Below are 17,916 nucleotides of genomic sequence, written 5' to 3' on the forward strand. Positions count from 1 at the left end.
CTCTATATTTGTACTAAAAAAGCTGTTATTATCTTTATTAATATAAAAATAAAACGGAAAACAATAAAAACCATCATTTTAAAGATAAAATCATTAAACAAAACAAAATTAGGGAAGAAATATAATCGGCACTTGGGGACGGAACCCGGGTCGCCTGGGCACAAGTCCACCACTCTAACGACTGAGCTACGCGGACCCTCGCTTCAGAACTTTTGAGCTCAAAATCTCGGGAATGCGTGGATCGATTTAAAAACGAATTTCATATTCTGAAGTGTTTTAAGTGTCTCTATCGAATAAAAACATAAATAAAATTCAAGTTCAAAAAATTGAAAAATTAAGGTTTTTCATTTCCTTCCGGTGACGACCGAAAGTGACGGCGGACGTTCGGATATGCGAAGGGCACTGCGGCCGTTCACTCTCTACCATCTCTGAAAATTTGAAGGTTCTATCTTAAATACTTTTTGAGAAAAATCGTGAACAAGCAAAAACGTAAAATCTTTAATACCTCGGTACCGGAAGTGACGATCAAAAAAAGCTCGTGTAATTTTCTTACAAATTTTGTCATGAATAAGAACTGAAAATTTCATGAAAATCGGCTGAAGCATTTTTGAGAAAACGTAGGAGAAAAAAAAAAGAATAATAATAATAATAGAGGAAAAGAATCAAAGCAATAACAATAAGGTCTTCCGTTGGAAACGGAAGACCTTAATAATAGAGGAAAAGAAACAAAGCAAAAACAATAAGGTCTTCCGTTTCCAACGGAAGACCTTAATAATAATAATAGAGGAAAAGAAACAAAGCAAAAACAATAAGGTCTTCCGTTTCCAACGGAAGACCTTAAAAATACCCACGAGCGACCACCATCTTACATGTATCCCCATATATAGGACAACGTTTCACAAACTTGGCAATTTACGTCTAACGAATAGAGTCATTATTTTAATATAAAAGGACGCTCAATTTATTGGGCCATATTAAATCAAATTGTTGAGATATTCATTAGCATGGTCTTGTCAGTACTGTGTATTAATAGTAACATTATCTTCAAAAGATGGGAAAAAAACCCACACTGAAATCGATCCTACAATTTAAATGCTATGCCTCAGTAACATGCTGGTATTCCAAAAAGCTTTGGAAGCTTTAAAGGGACCTAGACATGGTTTGAGATCAAAATTTTATTTCTGCAATGTTTTTGTATGGAATGGTTTACTTGACTGTGCATTTTGAATGCTTGACCAAAATTGTAATGTTAGAAAAGAAGTCAAGTTACAAGCAAGATATAGAGGTTAGATTTTAATTTTTATGTAAACAAAGCTCGAGTCTCATATTTGTTTACCTATTATGAAAACCATTCAAATTGTCATTTCTAAGACAAAGTAACTCATGACAAACAGGGTAATTAACTAATTTAATATCTACAAACAAAATATTATCAACAAAAGACAGAAAGTTTTGCTTGGAACTTGTACCAATACAACACGAATGTAAACAATGTAACACTCGAGCCTTGTTTATGTTTACAAAACAAAGAAATCCTAACTGCGCATTTTGCTTGCAACTTAATAATTGCAATTGCATTTTTAATGAAGCATTAAAAATATAACCATTTTAACCGTTCTAGACATTAAACATGGAAAAATAAAATTTATATAATTGACTTGAAATCGTGTCTATGGCCCATTTAAACTAAAAATTGATTTTTCCAAAAGTTTGACTGTTACAAGTTGAATAGGGTACAAAGTAAATAACAATATCTTTACCGAAGCGGCTTTCCGATCCGTCCCGTTTTAAATAATCGATAAATACAATTTGTTGATAAGTGTATCATTGAAAGGCGATATTATGACAATCAGCGGATGCGGACAGACATAAATAATGGCTGTGAAATTACGTCGTAGGGCGTTGATACAAGAAAACCTGGTGATTATCATATTTTTGGCGGTTGTTCACTGTTTTGTTATATGGTTGATTGTGGAATATACACAATACGGCAACACCATTGCCTGGATAAAAGGTGTGTAAACTTTTATTAGACAACATATTAACGGGTACTTGTAAACGCATGACCGTTGTGAATTTTTCGGATTCAAATGAAAATTCCAATTACTAGTACATGAAAATCAAATACGTTTATTAAGATGGCGTAGAAGGATACATTTATATATTTGTTGTTGATTTGATGATTAATTATTGCACTTTAATCACATTCATATTCTTTCTCTTAGGAAATAATATTGGAGGATCACCTCAAAAGATTGTTCTGGAATTGAAAGTGGCAAATGGGGTCAATCTCTCACACCAACGTGTCGGTATACCCATATTGTACATGTATATACAAATAGGGTTAAGTTATAATTATAACTTAATCATGGTATCTTCAAATTCAAAATTCTAAAATTGAAATACCCCAAAGCCTTAAGGCATAACGAATATTCAAACGTATACAATGATCGACATGTATCTAAGCTCTGTATTTAAAGCTCATGAATTGGTTATGCAGTAGAAATATCCAAGTTAAGCGTTTTATACATAAAAAGTGATGCGATTTATTATATTCTTCAAGTCCTCAAATTGTTTCATACTATTGTTTCAAAGTTAGTTTGAAATAAGTTTATACTGTGTAAACACGGGTAGGAATGATTCAGCAAATTCAAGCGCATATACATCTGTCAAATAAAACAAAGGAAAGTGGACTGCCATGAAAGATTGAATGATTTTACGATTGCATGACATTAGATAATCTGCAACTGGTATTTACATAGACTGTTTTTATAATAGATAAAGCCTAGATCTTCAGAGCATCGTTATAGAGATACATCAATCGGCGATTCTTTGGAAACATTTTTGATGGATTGTCGTCAGAGAGCGCTCGTACACGGGTATTTTAGGCCGTATAAAGGTATTTTGTCATTTAGAAATTAGTTTATTGATTTTGTAGAAAATTATACTATAAAAAAAACTTCTGTCCCCAGTTTTTGCTTCCACCACTTTTTGCTTGATACTTCAATAATAGTAAATACCTTTGTGCTCAAACTACGTTCATCCACTAATATGAAAAATGTCCAGATTATCTGTTTTGAAACGCCTCCTTTACCGCTTCAGGTTTCAATACACATCCAAACATTGAAAGTCTACGGAGATTTTGCATTGCATCAGCCATTAATAAGCCCGGATGATAATGTTAAAAAATTGCGCGATGTATTCCGAGTGTATTCCGAATGGAGAAAAGATGTAAACATTTCCCATTACAAATCTCCGTAAGAAAATTGTTTTCGTTCCTGTGAAATTTTATGAGAGAAAAAGGATAATTGTTCAATGAAGATATCTTGGATATATTCTCTTTCATCGATTTCAATTGTATTTCTTTCACAGGTATTTGTATTTTTATTAAAAATCATCAAAAATTGATGGAAGCAATAACTTGGGACAGACTTTAGATGGTAATATAGAAGTAAGATTCGATTATCATGATGTTAATGCCCGTCGATTGTCTATTGAATAATTGATTCAAATATCCAAACCTGCTCCCTCTCTCTCTCTATCTCTCTGTGAGATTACGTAGAGGTTTTTTTTTTTAAAATGAATTATTCCGGTAATTATCAAAAATCACATTCAAACCCTTTGTGACATCTTTTTATTGTAGTTTCAGAAAAGCTTTGCAAACTTTGAAAATAGGCGAGGATTTAATTATATACATGTATTGTAGGATACCTAACCATCGCTCTTCCTGCCGTTAGACGACTGAACGGCTCTACAAGACTTGTAGAGGACACATTGAATTCGTTAATTGTCAGTACCCTTACAAAAAATGTGCCGAAAATTTTGATTGTCGTGTTCCTGCTAACGGACGACCCAGTATGGACTGAAAAGACAGGAAATCAGCTGTATGACAAATACAAAGAGCATGTCGACAAGGGGTTCGTGCAGATTGTTCGAGGTCATCGCAATGGTCTCTCCAAATTGTTTCCTTTCCCTGCTTCCGAGAATTCGGAGGAAAGGCAGAGACAAGCTGAAAATCTACATTACCTTAACATTATGGCTTATGCCAAAAACCTCTCCTCCTATTTACTTCTTTTAGATGAGGATGTCCGATGTCAAAGCAACTACATCCAGAAGATTTTTGGGTTTATTCAAGCAAATACTAAACCTAATCGCGTTTGGTTTGTTTTGAATTTCAGTCACAGTAATTTGATGGGACAGCTAACAAAAACATCTGATTTGCTTAAAGCAATCAAACTTTTGATAGTTTTGAGATATGACGTTACGTACGAGACTTTAATCGATTACATAAGAGCGCTGAGAGGGCAACCCAAGAAATGTCAAATTAAATATCCACCGTTTCGATATGCAAATATGAAAAGGAAAACATTTTTGCATAAAAATTTTACACAATCTTAAGTTGCTCGTCGGTGTCATGTACATGTAGTTAATTGAATGAAACTGAGTAAACTGGGTGTTGATTTGGAATCAATATCATTATATGTCCTACATAATCGGGGATAAACAAAATTTTAAAATATGGATTCAATAGATATGATATAATTATTATGATGATTATAGAAATGTATCACCATTTTTCAAGTGAAAATACCATCAAGAAATAATCTCGATTGATTGTGTTATACTTGTATTTGACTTTGCCACTGGCAGGTAGTGATGATCTCACGGAAATAAATATTGGAGTATATGTTTATGTCAGTCATGTTTTTTTTAAACACGGATCACTCACCTGTTTAAACAGGTGATCAACACTTCACTATATTTTATCAATTCAATGAAAATACATGTACCTTTGAAAAGTATTATCTACTACTAAGGATAAATGACACTCAAATATTGACAAATATTCAGAGAATGAATTTGTCAAATGGATGAACAAAAATAATAACCTCTGAAAGTAAAAGCGGAAAAAGTTATAAAGTAGTGCGAGATCAAAGTAGATGGAAAGGTGGTAACACTTCACAATCGTATTTTTAGATAATTTTAATTTTATCATTTTATTTAATTCTTTGAAAAAAGCGTTGGCGCTCTATTTGTCACAAAATTATTCTATGGATTTATTAAAACTTCCTTTTAATTTCTCTATTTCTAGACATATGAACAGGACTAAAAAAAAATGAATTCTTGTGAATACTGTAAAACACAGTTGTTAAAGCAACGATTCTGATCGTGGGATTTTGATGCCAGGCAGTAGTAATGATTATTAGAGTGAAATACATATACCTTTAATGTTTCTGCGTAATGTCACTAAATAGAAGTACAAGAACACTTCTTACAAATCTGCGAATGAAATTTCTTAAATACTCTTAAAACCTCTCGTTCCGAAATTGTGCACCTCAAATACTGCTTAGATCTGCCAATCTTTGCACTCATCATTTCATACATTCAATCATGATCAGTTTAATAATAAATGAACCGGATTTCTATAAATTATACACTAGTGACCATTAGATAAGGTTCATCGGACACTGTTCACAAATGATACATGATATGTATATTTTCAGGAACAACTTCATGCGGACTTAAATCATCGTTGAAATATAAATGCATGAAATAAATGATCTTCAAGACTTTCATCATTTTTTATAAAAAATAAAATCGTTTTATAGAAAATCTTGCATATATATCCTATACAATAATTAGGATTATGCACTCTCAAAGATACAAAAATATTGTTAATATTAAAGACAACACTTTTCCTTTCAAAACAATTAGTTCGGATGAATGCAGAGACAAGCCACTGTTTATATGAGGCGACGGTGTTGGTTCTGGAAAATGTGGGCACTCATCCGTCCAGTCTTCGTCCTTGACCTCTTTTTCTAGCCAATCCATCAGCGGTTTGTAATACTCCAGAAGGGGACCAATATCAACCTTACGCTGACCAGTCAGTTTCTCCATTGCGTCTGGCCAAGGAACGGATGAACCTAGTTTTAGTGTATCACTGCAAACAAAAATTTCAAATTTAAATTGTGTCAGAAAGCAGTGGACGTGGAGAGAGAGAGAGAGAGAGAGAGAGAGAGAGAGAGAGAGAGAGAGAGAGAGAGAGAGAGAGAGAGAGAGAGCCCGTGTGTTTGTGTTAAACGGAGATTTAAGACCAAGTGAGAACAATCCCCGATTGTTCTGCTTACCCGAGTAACTTTCCAGCTTTCTTAGAATTATAAATATCACACGTATGCAGAGGACCCGTATGACCGGAGGCATTGCAGAGGGCTTTATGGAATTGGAACTGCATGACATGACTCATAAAATACCTACAAGGATAATCCAAAATCTCTAAATCAACAATTTGAACTGAAAAAGATATTCTAAAAAATCAGAAAACTCTTAATGTTATAAAATTACAGTAAACAAATTTCTTCCATGATTCGTTTGAAAGCATCTTATTTCCGGTGTTAGTTTTTGTCGCTTGACTATGCTGTATTAAAGAAACTAAACTTACGAAATGTACTGATAATTAGCTGGAATGTGATATTTTGCCCCTGGATCAAAGTCGCCCTCTGTTCTTCGGACTGGCGGAGAGATTCCCTGATATTTACACCTACAAATCACCATAACAAAACAACACTTACAGTAAAGTATATGGTACATTCATACACTACGTACATTATATCATGAGGTCGGTTACTGAGTAATACCTTAGTTGCCACCATTTACTGTTAAAATCATCCGGATGAGTGTCTCGATTATATACACTCCACCTCCAATTGTCCATTATAAAGGCAAACGGCATAAAAACAACCTTCTCTAGTGCCATCTTCATCAAGAAATTCAAATCTGCTTCTGTAAAATAGAATGGCCTGGGGTTTAAATCATAAATAAATTTGAAACTGTCATGTATTCATTAAATTTTTTTTCACGCAGCAATGACCGAGTTAAAGAAACATTCAATCAATACAACCGTTCAAGATACCTGAAATTGTTATTCTTAAGCTTTTATCAATTCCGATACACAGAACATATTGCATACTTAGAGGGCTATCATTGAGTTACAATACCTGCTATCACTGAGTTACAATACCTTCGCTGTTTTCATTACTATCCAGAAGCCCTATCTTGCTGAGATGGCCGGGTGTCTGAACGGACAACGATATAGTGTCACCAATCGCCTCGTGGAAACCTAGATGTCAATGCACGGTAAGAAAAGTAATTGAACTTCATAACGCCTAAATCTTTAACAAAAGTAATAGTTTTCATAATAATGACTATAAATATCAACGAAATCGAACATATCCACTTAGAGAACTGTTAATTTGATCCCGAGGAACCATTTTTTAATTTCTTAGACATTTCCTGGATTAAGAACCGTGATACATGCCTGGGTTAGCACCGTCTCTGAAATGCACGGATTGATTCTCATAGTTCATGAAGTACTGAATGTGACCCATCTCGTGGTGAATCACGATAAGGCTCTCGTGAGTCTTCACCGTACACATCTTTATCCTACAGGGAAAAACGCAGGTATCCAATATAATACGTACTTTCTTAATTATATTTTATTTTAATCAACGAAGAGCTATATGAGCATTTATTAACCTTTCATCAAATGGAATTTAATTATGTAGTTCAAAACTAAAAAGGATTTCAAATGCAATTTACATATCGTTGCGTTATTTGCAAAAATCAAACCAGAATTGTCTGGAAATGACAAATTATTTCGCACCTGAAGTCGTCTGTGTCAAACATGTCATAAGCGGCTGCGTGACAGAGGACGTTCCTGTCCCTGGGCTTCCTAATCATGGAGTTTTTCCAGAACTTTCCCGTCATTTTTTCCATTCCAAGAGACATAAAGAAGCTCTCTGCCGTTTGAAACATTCTTTCTACAGTGTAATTCTGTTTGACCAAAGCTCCGGTAACATCAATTATTTCTTTATTTTTAAAAGGCTGAAGCAGTCGGTAAATATTGTCCCACTTCTGGGCCCACATATTACCTAGAATTCAAAACAAGACGATTCCTGTGAGGTTTATTAATTTTCTTAAATTGGTGTTAGCGACTGAAAGATGATTTAAGTAGTGAAATTACTTTAAAAACATTTGTTGAAATTCAGAAAAGCGATAACGATTTAAGACATTTACCGAGCAAATGAGCTGGAATATGCCCAGTTGCCGGAAAGATGTCAGCACCAAAGATACTCTTGAGTTTCATTTTCGCATAGGCATGTATTTTTCGGTACATCGGCATCATATCTTGAAGAATGTTTTCAACATCTGCTGGTAAGGTCTCGGAGTCAAATGAGCGTCTTTCCCACTGACCATAGTCTTTATAACCAAGCTCTTTGATTGCTTTATTTGCAAGGTAGACATATTCAGTATACAACGGCCTAATTTTGCGACCAACGGCGTCTCTGAAACCCTTCCATGCTTGGAGAAGTTCGTTTGGATCAGAGGAATCGGTCAGGATCTTTGTTAATCCTGTAGTGATATTAGTAGAACAATTAATTGGCCATGTAAGCATATTAGTTATCTAAATAATTAATATACTATTGCAACATACATGAGATGGTTGCAAATGTGGTCCGCAAAGGTATGAATGCCACAACAGATTTCACAAAAGATATCATAAAATGTCATAGCGAAATACAAGATCTTTTAAGCATCTGATCACCTGGTTCAAGTTCCTGTACTTGTCCATTAACTGACACCTTCGCAGTACTGTATATATTTATCATTTCTGACTGTAGTTCCTCCATCTAACGATAAAATATTGTACATAGTTATTGAAAAAAATACACTGTTTAGTTCCTCTGCATACATTTTTACTTATTATTCCAACACACGTTTATTTTAAATACAATAACTATCTTCAAAACCAAAAGCAATGGATCTCACCTTTTTCAAATCATCAACGTTTTTCAGAGCCCCGGTCCCTATATCTTTTATCTTTCCAAACAGCCGGCGGTGGCGCTCGTTCTTAATGTTTGGAATATCAATGTGTCTGACGTAGTCGTATGCTTCTTTCCTAAATTCCGACAATTTAAGTATGGCCTCTGTCTGAAAATCAAGCAATGCTGCAATTTATTAACAACTAAAAAAAGATTTTTTTTCATTTGTTCAGTGCTCTTAGCTATTGATGAAATATTAAATTATGTTATTCTTTATGAATTTTCTATTACAATGATCATTTCTAATTTCACATTGGTACTGTCACGATAAGAATTAAGACATTATTTTCAACAAATTCAACAGACAAATCTCACACATCAATTGTATAATTTGGAGACCCCTGTATACATGTTAAAAGTTGTACCTTTTTGTTTTTGTTGTGTTCAGTCATATTTGATTCATAATCAAACGTTGTTTTCATCATATCATGGAAAACACGCTTTGCATTGTCTTCATAATTATTCAACCAGTAACCGAACAGTTCTCCATGGGTAAAACTATTGCAATTGGTTTCCCACCCTGGAATAATATCCATATGGTATACTCAAAATTAAGTTAAATTATCAACTTCAACTTTCAAGCAACATTTATCATCCTGTAACTAATAATAAACTTCCTTTTACCCTTTTCTTCTCCTTGGTTTTGCTCTTCTAACCATTGCTGCAGAGGCTTGAAATAGTCCAATATTGCTATCGCATCCATTTTGGACTGGCCTGTTAATTCCTTCATTACCTCTGGCCAGGGTTTAGAAGAACCAACTTTAAGCAAATTTCTAGAATACACAAGTGTATGTTTAAAGTTTAAAATATAAAATTGTGAATACGAAATAGTATTAAAAATATTCAAGTTTTAATTTTTTCAGTATTTTCTAGCACACAATCTTAACAGCGCTGTTGCGTTAAAACTTGTTAAATCTTTTCGTGTTATCTTTTTTCTGCTCTTTGAATTACATGTAGTTAATTTCATTGCTCCGTGATCCCCATTCATCCATAAATATTACCATGTGACAAGTTTCGTATTTGATACACGTTTTGATAATTGTGTGATGCAATCAACCTTTTCTTATTTGCGGAAAACACTTGTCACGCATAATGGAATTATATGAATAAAATAATTTAATTGCTTATATTAAAAAAAAAATTAGATTTGTTTGTAAAGTGGTAAAATACTTGTACAACAATTGTCATGCCTAATACACATGGTATGATGATCTGATGAATGAATGAACAATTCCAATGACTGTTTGTCATGATATTCATTTGACATTTTTAGTAATTTGATGCCGTATAAATTGATTTTCATTTAAACAATGAATTGATGTACAAAACATTTGATTGCGATGCTGAAAATGAAATGCGCCAACCTCAGTTTTTCTCCAGCTGCCTTTGACTGGTAGATGTCACACTGATGTAGGGGTCCGCTTTCTCCTGCCGCCTCACACAAAGCTTTGTGGAATTGGAACTGTATCACGAAACTCACAAAGTACCTAGATGTAAACAAAAGTACTAATGTTGTTGTAATGTTGTTAAATCATACTCATGCATAAAAAGAAGCGGCAATTAAAATTTGTACTGCAATTTACTGCTAATACCTACATTTAATAACATGCATCAAGGGTGGTTAAAACATACACGTAACTGTTGTTTCTAAATTAATAAAAGATGCATTTTAACAAATATAAACGAAGAAGAAATGAATCTTCTATACAGACCTTATATATGGTGTGTTGGATGGAATGTGGTATTTAGCTCCTGGATCAAAATCATCTTCTGTTCTGGGCATTGGGGAAGTTATCCCTTGGTATTTACACCTTAAATCAAAATTTATATCATAGTGATAAATATACTTAAAAAAAAATCGTCCATGTGTCATCTAAATAAATTTAAAGACATGTTTCGTACCTGAGTTCCCACCACTTCTGGTTATATCTCTCTTTTGGTGTCTCCCCACTGAACACACTCCATCTCCACTGGTCGATCAGATAACCGAACGGAAGGAAGGCAATCTTCTCCAGCGCCATTTTCATCAAGAAATTTAAGTCTGATTCTAAAGTCAGATGTAAAATATTGAAAGCGAATATGTTAACTTGATTGTATTTCAAAAAAAGTCACATTAGGCTGGTTTATTCCTACTTTTTCAGACTATTGATAAGCAGGTATTAAAATCAATTTTTTTTCAGATTAGCAAAAAAAAAAAATCATTTTGAGTCCAATTTTGTTAAATAAACAAGAGGCCCATGGGGCCACATCGCTCACCTGAGCAACAATGGGCGTTCAACAGATATTGTGCCATATGGTCCCTCGGTAGAAAAACAAAAAATAAATATTGTAAAGTATTCGAATTTTACACTTTTTTGTATACATGTAATCTTTGACATTGTACCTTCATGAAATACTATTTTTTACCAGAATAAGAAAATTCTACGCAAGATATAAAACTAAACATTTGGTAGAGGTATACTGTTAAGTTGTTAACTTCCAAATCCCTATATTTTCGTTCTGCCCCCCCCCCCCCCCCCCCCCACTTTGTAAAGCGATCAAAATATATGAGTGCATATAGGTACATTTTTTTCATCAACTACTCAGTACTTACTAGTTATTGTTTTAAAAAAAAATAATTGTTATTGTTTTTTATTTTAAAAACCCTACATGTATAGATGTGAAGAAGAAAATTGTACCTCAATGTGCTCAATTTCTCAAATTAAAAACATTTAAAAATTTTATTTGTCTTCTCCATTATGATTAAATGACTGTTATTTACTTCGCGTACAAACCAGGATAATTTTCCGCTGTGATATTCTTAGGAATAGCGATAATTACTTTATCCCCGCAACAGAAATGTGTCAGAAATATGGAAACTGTTTTAAAAATGTCGTTTTTATTTACTCGTGTCTGAAAAACTATCAAAATTGATGTAGATTTCACATTATTTATTGTATAAAGGGAGGGAGAGTAGATATATACAGAATACTGTGGAATCATTGAATTTCGTGGGGGCCAATTTTCGTGGATGACTTAAATTTTACAGATTCGTGGGGACGTAATTTCGTGTTTTCATATATATCTACAAAAGGGAATATGACTTTATTACCCTAATTCATCAATTCGTGAAGGATGTTATTTCGTGGATGAGAGGTACCCAAGAATTCCACGAAAAATGAGCCACCACGAAATCTAATGATTTCACAGTATCATTCTTTTATTTTGTTTGTACAAGTATTTAACATACTCTAATTCATAGAGATTTTCTAATGTTCAACCAAAATTTCAGCGTCAATTGTAGAATTATAAGTAAGATACAGAGCTCACAGTTCGCCTAGGTTTTATTCATATTTTGTTCACATGAGTTTATTACATTCAGCTTATGATTTTTAACTTGGTATTTCCTATTCAGCATTTAAAATGGAAATAAAAGAATGGCCTAAGATTTTATATTCTTTTATTCACTCAATACCAGTTCACTGGTATTTGAGGTTCAAAATCAGTTTATACAAATGTACACAAACACAGTGAAGGATCACATGTACAGTAGGAGTAATAATGACGAAAAAATGTTAAGTTTACAATACAATAAGATGTTAAAGTTGGTTTCTGAACGAACAGACTTTGAAAATTTTCTCAATAAATATTGACAAATTTTTTACTTTTTTAATCTTTAGTTTTTAAGAAATTGAAAACAATTAAACACAAGAAACATTCACTATAACAAATAAAGAACACAATTTATTTTTTCGAAATGAATCATATAGATACATGTATATACCTACATATTTCCGTCAGCAATGTCAAACTTTATTTCAATTGAATAAACTCGAGAAAATGCCGAGCATCGCAACAAAACCTATTGCATTAATCTACCATTACGCAAAAGATAATGCCGATCGAATTACCGGTAGAATGAATTGTATTTCATTATTTTGTGATACATCAGATTTTGCTTAATTTGCGCAGGTAAACAGTTAACTGTTTGATTTACCAAAGTCTCTGTTTGATTTGATACGTAAAAATCACGAAATAATACAGACGATTGTTCCCAGGTTACAAGCAGAAATAATGAAAACGAAACGAAAATCGGAACAAGCTAACACCAACATCATGTGTGAAAACTGTCAACGCATTGAAATATTTAGCCTCAATTTACTTCACAAAATCGGCAATGATATATTTTGCATGTTTCAAAAATTTCCCTTCATACGCGAACTGTTGCACAACAAGCAAATTCATCATAGTCAGATCGACCCTTTTTCTTATAATGTCATGGCTGCTTTAAACAAAGAACCTCGTTTTAGATGTATGGAATACGAGTCTAGGTAAAATGGGTATGCAAACCCGGGCCGTGGCAAAATAAAAGCCAAGGCAGATCGACAATCGTCAATTCCAAATACGCATTATTTTGCAGCAATATTTACAGCGAATACAAATATACTAGTCCATCAAATACCCTGATATTTTAATGAGATTGGCAGATTAATATCTGCCAATCTTTGTTTTGCCCAGACCAAGTCTTGCCTACCCATTTTACCGGATGCCGGATTACCGGATGCCGAACCCGAAGCTATTAAACTGATTGAAACACCCATTTCCTTTATTATTATTTTCGTAATAACTCAAATTTGACACAGAATTAGCACTTAATTTTTGCAATTTATATTTTCCTTCCCATAAGGAAAATTTATGCTAAACTACGTTGAATTGGAATCAGTAGTTCTTGAGAAGAAGATTTTTAAAATTGCACCCCCCTTTTTCTACAGTTTCAAGGTTTTCTCCGCTTTGAATACAGATCGGACTTTTATTTTTGCAATTTATATTTGCCCTCACATAAGGATGCTTTGTGCCAAATTTGGTTGAAATTGGATAAGCGGTTTTAGAGAGGAAGCTCAAAATGTAAAAAGTTTACAGACGGACAGACAGACGGACAGACGGACGACGGACAAAATGTGATCAGAATAGCTCACTTGAGCTTTCAGCTCAGGTGAGCTAATAAAAAAAGACATCTTCTATTAGATACATTGTAATTACCTTTGTCAAACATACTATTCAACAGTTTTCAATGCCAAAATGGCTTATATTTAATTCAATACCTTAAGCACATTGAAATAAGAATTATTTCAGTGATTCGTACATTAATACTGAATTCGACAACCACGTGAATATTTACTGTCCGACTTTTAAGGACCCTTTCTTCTTTAAAAGTTGCATATTTTTATTTTTTTTCTGATTGTAACACATGCAAGGATTAATCTTCAAAGATTGAACAATGTATTCCTGATATGAGTAACCTAATGCAAAGAAATTGAGTACCCATTTTAAAAAGCCGTCTTAAAATAATGGTGTATATAGAATTATATGAAGAACAACAAGACCTTTATCGTTTGTGAGATTTTTCAGAAATCCAATCTTATGTAAATGTTTTGGCGTCGACACAGATAGAGCCATGGTATCACCAATTGCTTCGTGGAATCCTAAAAATAAGACATGATAAACAATCAGTGACCATTAATCTCGCATAGTGAGGTACAATGTAAACAATACTACGAAAAGAAATTATACATTATACCATATAAATGTTCGATTAATTGCTTAGTATCTATCATATTAAATTACTAAACATTTTTAATGGTTCTTTCTTTGATGTAATATTTTTCAATGTTCAATGTCATTTATGTCTCTATTTTCATAGATGATAGTTGGGAAGTAATCATAATTCAAGGTTAAAATTTTATTATATCGGCATATCAGACCTGGATTAGCCCCCCTTCTAAAGGCGACAGGCAAGTCTTTGTATTGAAGATAGTACTGAATGTGTCCCATTTCATGGTGAATAGTAATCAAATCCTCCATAGTGACGTCAGTGCACATTTTTATTCTGCAGGAACAAAGAAAATGTACTTGATGCAGCTTTAATATTCAAAACTCTACAGAATGTAAGCGTTCATTTAGATAATTTACCTAAAGTCCCTTTGGTTATAGAAATCCCATGCGGACGCATGACAAACAACGTCCCGCCCTTCTGGTTTGACTATCATAGACTTGTTCCAAAATGTTTCAGGCATAGGTTTTAAACCAAGTGACTTGAAAAATTCCTCTGCAGTCCTGAACATTTGCAGAGCAGTATAATTCTTTAAATTAAAAAATAAGTTTTAATAACACGTTTCAGTTATAATTGATGCAATACTTCAGTACACGAATGCTTTTACCATCAGAATTATTTCGTCTTTCTTAGTTTTGTGAATGGATTAAGAATTTTCATATTATTAGTATTAAAGACAAATTGATGTTTTGTTACTAAAAACCAACTTTTTCCTTAAGAACAGGAGTTATATCTATCTTCGCCTTGTTTTTATATGGTATCACCAAATCATAAATATTATTCCATTGTTGTGCCCACATGTTTCCTAAAAAATCAAAATACTTATATGTACACTCAAATTTTCCTTTATAAATAATCATTCTTGAAATATCCAATGTTGTATCACATTTATTTATACATGTATATGATTCATAAATACCAAGTAAATGAGCAGGAATTTGGCCTGAGACAGGGAACAGCTCTGTGCCGTATTGCTTTCTTAATTGCTTCCGAACGTATGTATGGAGCTCTTGATATAAAGGTTTTAACTGTTCTAGCAGTTGTTTTAGATCTTCTTGAAAAGTTGGAGTTTCGTATGCGGATCTCCAGTATGCGCCGGTATCGTTAAAACCTATATTAGATAATAAAATCATGGAATCGTAAAAACATTCAAACTGCTCTTGAACATGTCAAAGTATTTCAAAAATGCATAATTATGTTAATGAAATAGTAAGTTCAGTCTTATTTTTTGTGGGTTTCAATGATATAACATATTTTATAAAAAGATTTTTTACGCTATTCATTCATACCCATATTTAGTTCCTGAATTCCTTCATTACTCAGTTTCACAAATTCAGCATATTTGTCTTTCATTTTCTTTCCACTAGCATCTCTCCATCCTTTCCAAATCATTGATAACTCGGTATAATTTCTCGAGGAAGACATGATTCTAGAGATATCTACAATGACAAAAATATCACTTATAGTTCATGTAAATTGTTTACACTTGAGAACTTTGTATATGCATACGAGTTTTAACCACAATAACGTACCTGGCTCTAGCGATAAACAGGTATCATTAGATACGCAAACTTGTGCTTTTGCGTATATTCCTTCAATATCAGACTGCAGGCCGTTCAGCTAAAGTAAAAACGATCAATACAGGCAATAAATTGTTATATTACATGCAATGTTTCAATATTACTCTAAACAGTAGCATTTCAGAACTTACCTTTCTCAACTTTGACTTATCAGAAAGGGCACTTGTTCCAATATTTGACACCTTGTACAACTCACGCCCCATCAAAGTGGATTTTGGAATGTTTAGAACACGCAAAAGGTATGAGGCTTCTTTAGCTGAACGTTTCTTATATTTAGCAAGTTCCAACCGTGCTTCTACCTTTATAATAAATCAAAGATATCATTGTGTTTATCCTACTTGCAATGTTAATTAAAATAGTGAATTCGCAAGTAACAAATCTTAATCGATCAGAATAGAATCTTATCAAATAAATTTTCAATGCATATCTCATCAAATAAGTTCGTTCGTTATTTCAGAGTGATATTTTTAACGAGAAATATACGTATTAACCTCTCTTTTGGAATTTTCATCAGTGATATTAGTAGCGTATGCCCATTCCACCTCTCCCTCTTTGCTTCGCTCTATTTGCGATATCTCGTTATTCTGTTTCAGCCACTGCTTGGCAGTCTCCATATCCACTTTAGTCAAGAAGCTTGGACACTCCTCCATCCATCCACCTGATTCGTTTTGATTTTGGACTTTAAGCCACTCCAACAATGGACTGAAGTACTCTATCAACGGCCCAACGTCCATTTTCCGTTGCCCTGTCAACTTCTCCATCGCATGTTGCCAAGGTTGCGAGGACCCTAGCTTTAGCATATCTCTGAATAGAAATTGTATCACCATAAACACATATTTATTAATGGTCAGTAACATTGATGATATAATGCTGCAATTTCGAATGCCATACGACTCCAAATTTATACTGCATACCCGAGTTTTGTGCCTGCCGCTTTTGATTGGTAGATGTCACACTGGTATAGTGGGCCTGTTTGACCCGCCTCCTCACACAGAGCTTTGTGGAACTGGAACTGTATCACGAAACTTACAAAGTACCTATATAGTATCAAAAGCATCGAACTTATTATGGTATTATGTATATTTATATTAAACACCGTCGAGCAAAACTAACTAATACATCTTAATTAAACTATACTAAACTGTTCTACCAGCATACCGGCTTATTTGCAACTACTTTCTTTGGTAATTTACCAGAGAATACTGTAAAATTATTAAAATTTGCGGTGGCTCAATTTTCAATGATATCACACATTACTTTACGTCCTCGGCAAATTATCTAATACATAATATATTTATCATACAAGCGAATCCTTGAAATTACGCTAATGCCTATCATTAATTTTAATGTGAAACAACCTGATATATGGTGTGTTAGAAGGAATGTGATATTTTGCACCGGGATCGAAGTCCTCCTCTGTTCTTGTGACTGCCGGAGAAATTCCTTGGTATTTGCATCTACAAACAAAGCACTGTTATATAAATTTGCACGCAAATGATTTAAAAAATATCAGATATTTCAATAAGCCAAAACTCACAAGAATCAAATAAGATAGTACCTCAGAAAGATAAATTTACACACTAATATTGATTATTCAAATGATAATGAAAACTATTCCCGTATTGCAATTTAAGCCAAAAAAAACTGTTATTATTTATTTCTTTTACTAGCAGAATAATCTTTTACTATTTAAAAGTTTTTGTAGTACACACTAACAAAAATAGTGCTTTATTTTTTGCAATATAGATAACCATAAAAAATTGCATACAATGTTTGTTTAGTAGTATCCTGAAGATGCAAAATGTATATGATGATTGTATCATTAGTAAAGACATTTTTCAAATCAATTATGGTCGACAAAAAAAAA

At 33.3% G+C, this 17,916-nt stretch overlaps 2 protein-coding genes across 3 annotated transcripts in view; one reads left to right on the top strand and one right to left on the bottom strand.

The window, feature by feature from the left end:
* The first annotated feature begins 1,786 nt into the window (after positions 1-1,786).
* LOC128193281 (alpha-1,3-mannosyl-glycoprotein 4-beta-N-acetylglucosaminyltransferase-like protein MGAT4D) lies at positions 1,787-4,682 on the top strand. 2 transcript variants are annotated; one of them, XM_052866638.1, is made up of 4 exons: positions 1,787-2,014; positions 2,226-2,305; positions 2,779-2,899; positions 3,707-4,682. In XM_052866638.1, exons 1-4 carry the CDS (start codon positions 1,876-1,878, stop codon positions 4,396-4,398), a joined length of 1,032 nt encoding a protein of 343 aa, XP_052722598.1. In that variant the 5' UTR covers positions 1,787-1,875; the 3' UTR covers positions 4,399-4,682. The 2 variants fall into 2 exon arrangements, with proteins under 2 accessions (XP_052722598.1, XP_052672658.1); XM_052816698.1 differs by having other exon boundaries at positions 1,877-2,014; positions 2,226-2,309.
* An 876-nt stretch (positions 4,683-5,558) lies between these two features.
* Positions 5,559-17,916, bottom strand: part of LOC128184617 (uncharacterized) — a 39,495-nt gene continuing 27,137 nt past the window's right edge. The window contains exons 47-72 of the mRNA XM_052854179.1: positions 17,408-17,506; positions 16,964-17,086; positions 16,541-16,853; positions 16,181-16,348; positions 16,002-16,089; positions 15,759-15,908; positions 15,389-15,580; positions 15,177-15,274; positions 14,829-14,998; positions 14,621-14,745; positions 14,243-14,341; positions 10,782-10,926; positions 10,592-10,690; positions 10,244-10,366; positions 9,504-9,652; positions 9,245-9,399; positions 8,827-8,988; positions 8,603-8,687; positions 8,074-8,409; positions 7,661-7,928; positions 7,316-7,440; positions 7,019-7,117; positions 6,636-6,780; positions 6,440-6,538; positions 6,129-6,251; positions 5,559-5,941 (exon numbers count right to left, since the gene is read on the bottom strand). Of these exons, the coding sequence (XP_052710139.1) occupies positions 5,656-5,941; positions 6,129-6,251; positions 6,440-6,538; positions 6,636-6,780; positions 7,019-7,117; positions 7,316-7,440; positions 7,661-7,928; positions 8,074-8,409; positions 8,603-8,687; positions 8,827-8,988; positions 9,245-9,399; positions 9,504-9,652; positions 10,244-10,366; positions 10,592-10,690; positions 10,782-10,926; positions 14,243-14,341; positions 14,621-14,745; positions 14,829-14,998; positions 15,177-15,274; positions 15,389-15,580; positions 15,759-15,908; positions 16,002-16,089; positions 16,181-16,348; positions 16,541-16,853; positions 16,964-17,086; positions 17,408-17,506 (4,024 nt within the window). The 3' untranslated portion in view covers positions 5,559-5,655. The remainder of the gene's footprint in view (positions 5,942-6,128; positions 6,252-6,439; positions 6,539-6,635; positions 6,781-7,018; positions 7,118-7,315; positions 7,441-7,660; positions 7,929-8,073; positions 8,410-8,602; positions 8,688-8,826; positions 8,989-9,244; positions 9,400-9,503; positions 9,653-10,243; positions 10,367-10,591; positions 10,691-10,781; positions 10,927-14,242; positions 14,342-14,620; positions 14,746-14,828; positions 14,999-15,176; positions 15,275-15,388; positions 15,581-15,758; positions 15,909-16,001; positions 16,090-16,180; positions 16,349-16,540; positions 16,854-16,963; positions 17,087-17,407; positions 17,507-17,916) is intronic.

The sequence above is a fragment of the Crassostrea angulata genome, chromosome 1, assembly GCF_025612915.1.
Source record: "Crassostrea angulata isolate pt1a10 chromosome 1, ASM2561291v2, whole genome shotgun sequence".
NCBI classification, from domain to species: domain Eukaryota; kingdom Metazoa; phylum Mollusca; class Bivalvia; order Ostreida; family Ostreidae; genus Magallana; species Magallana angulata.

Coding starts and splice junctions, on each gene's coding strand:
- LOC128193281 (XM_052866638.1), top strand. CDS start 1,876: ATGGCTGTGAAATTACGTCGTAGGGCGTTGATACAAGAAAACCTGGTG. Junction 2,306..2,778: donor TCAATCTCTCACACCAACGT/GTCGGTATACCC, acceptor TTTTTATAATAG/ATAAAGCCTAGATCTTCAGA. Junction 2,900..3,706: donor GTATTTTAGGCCGTATAAAG/GTATTTTGTCAT, acceptor CATGTATTGTAG/GATACCTAACCATCGCTCTT.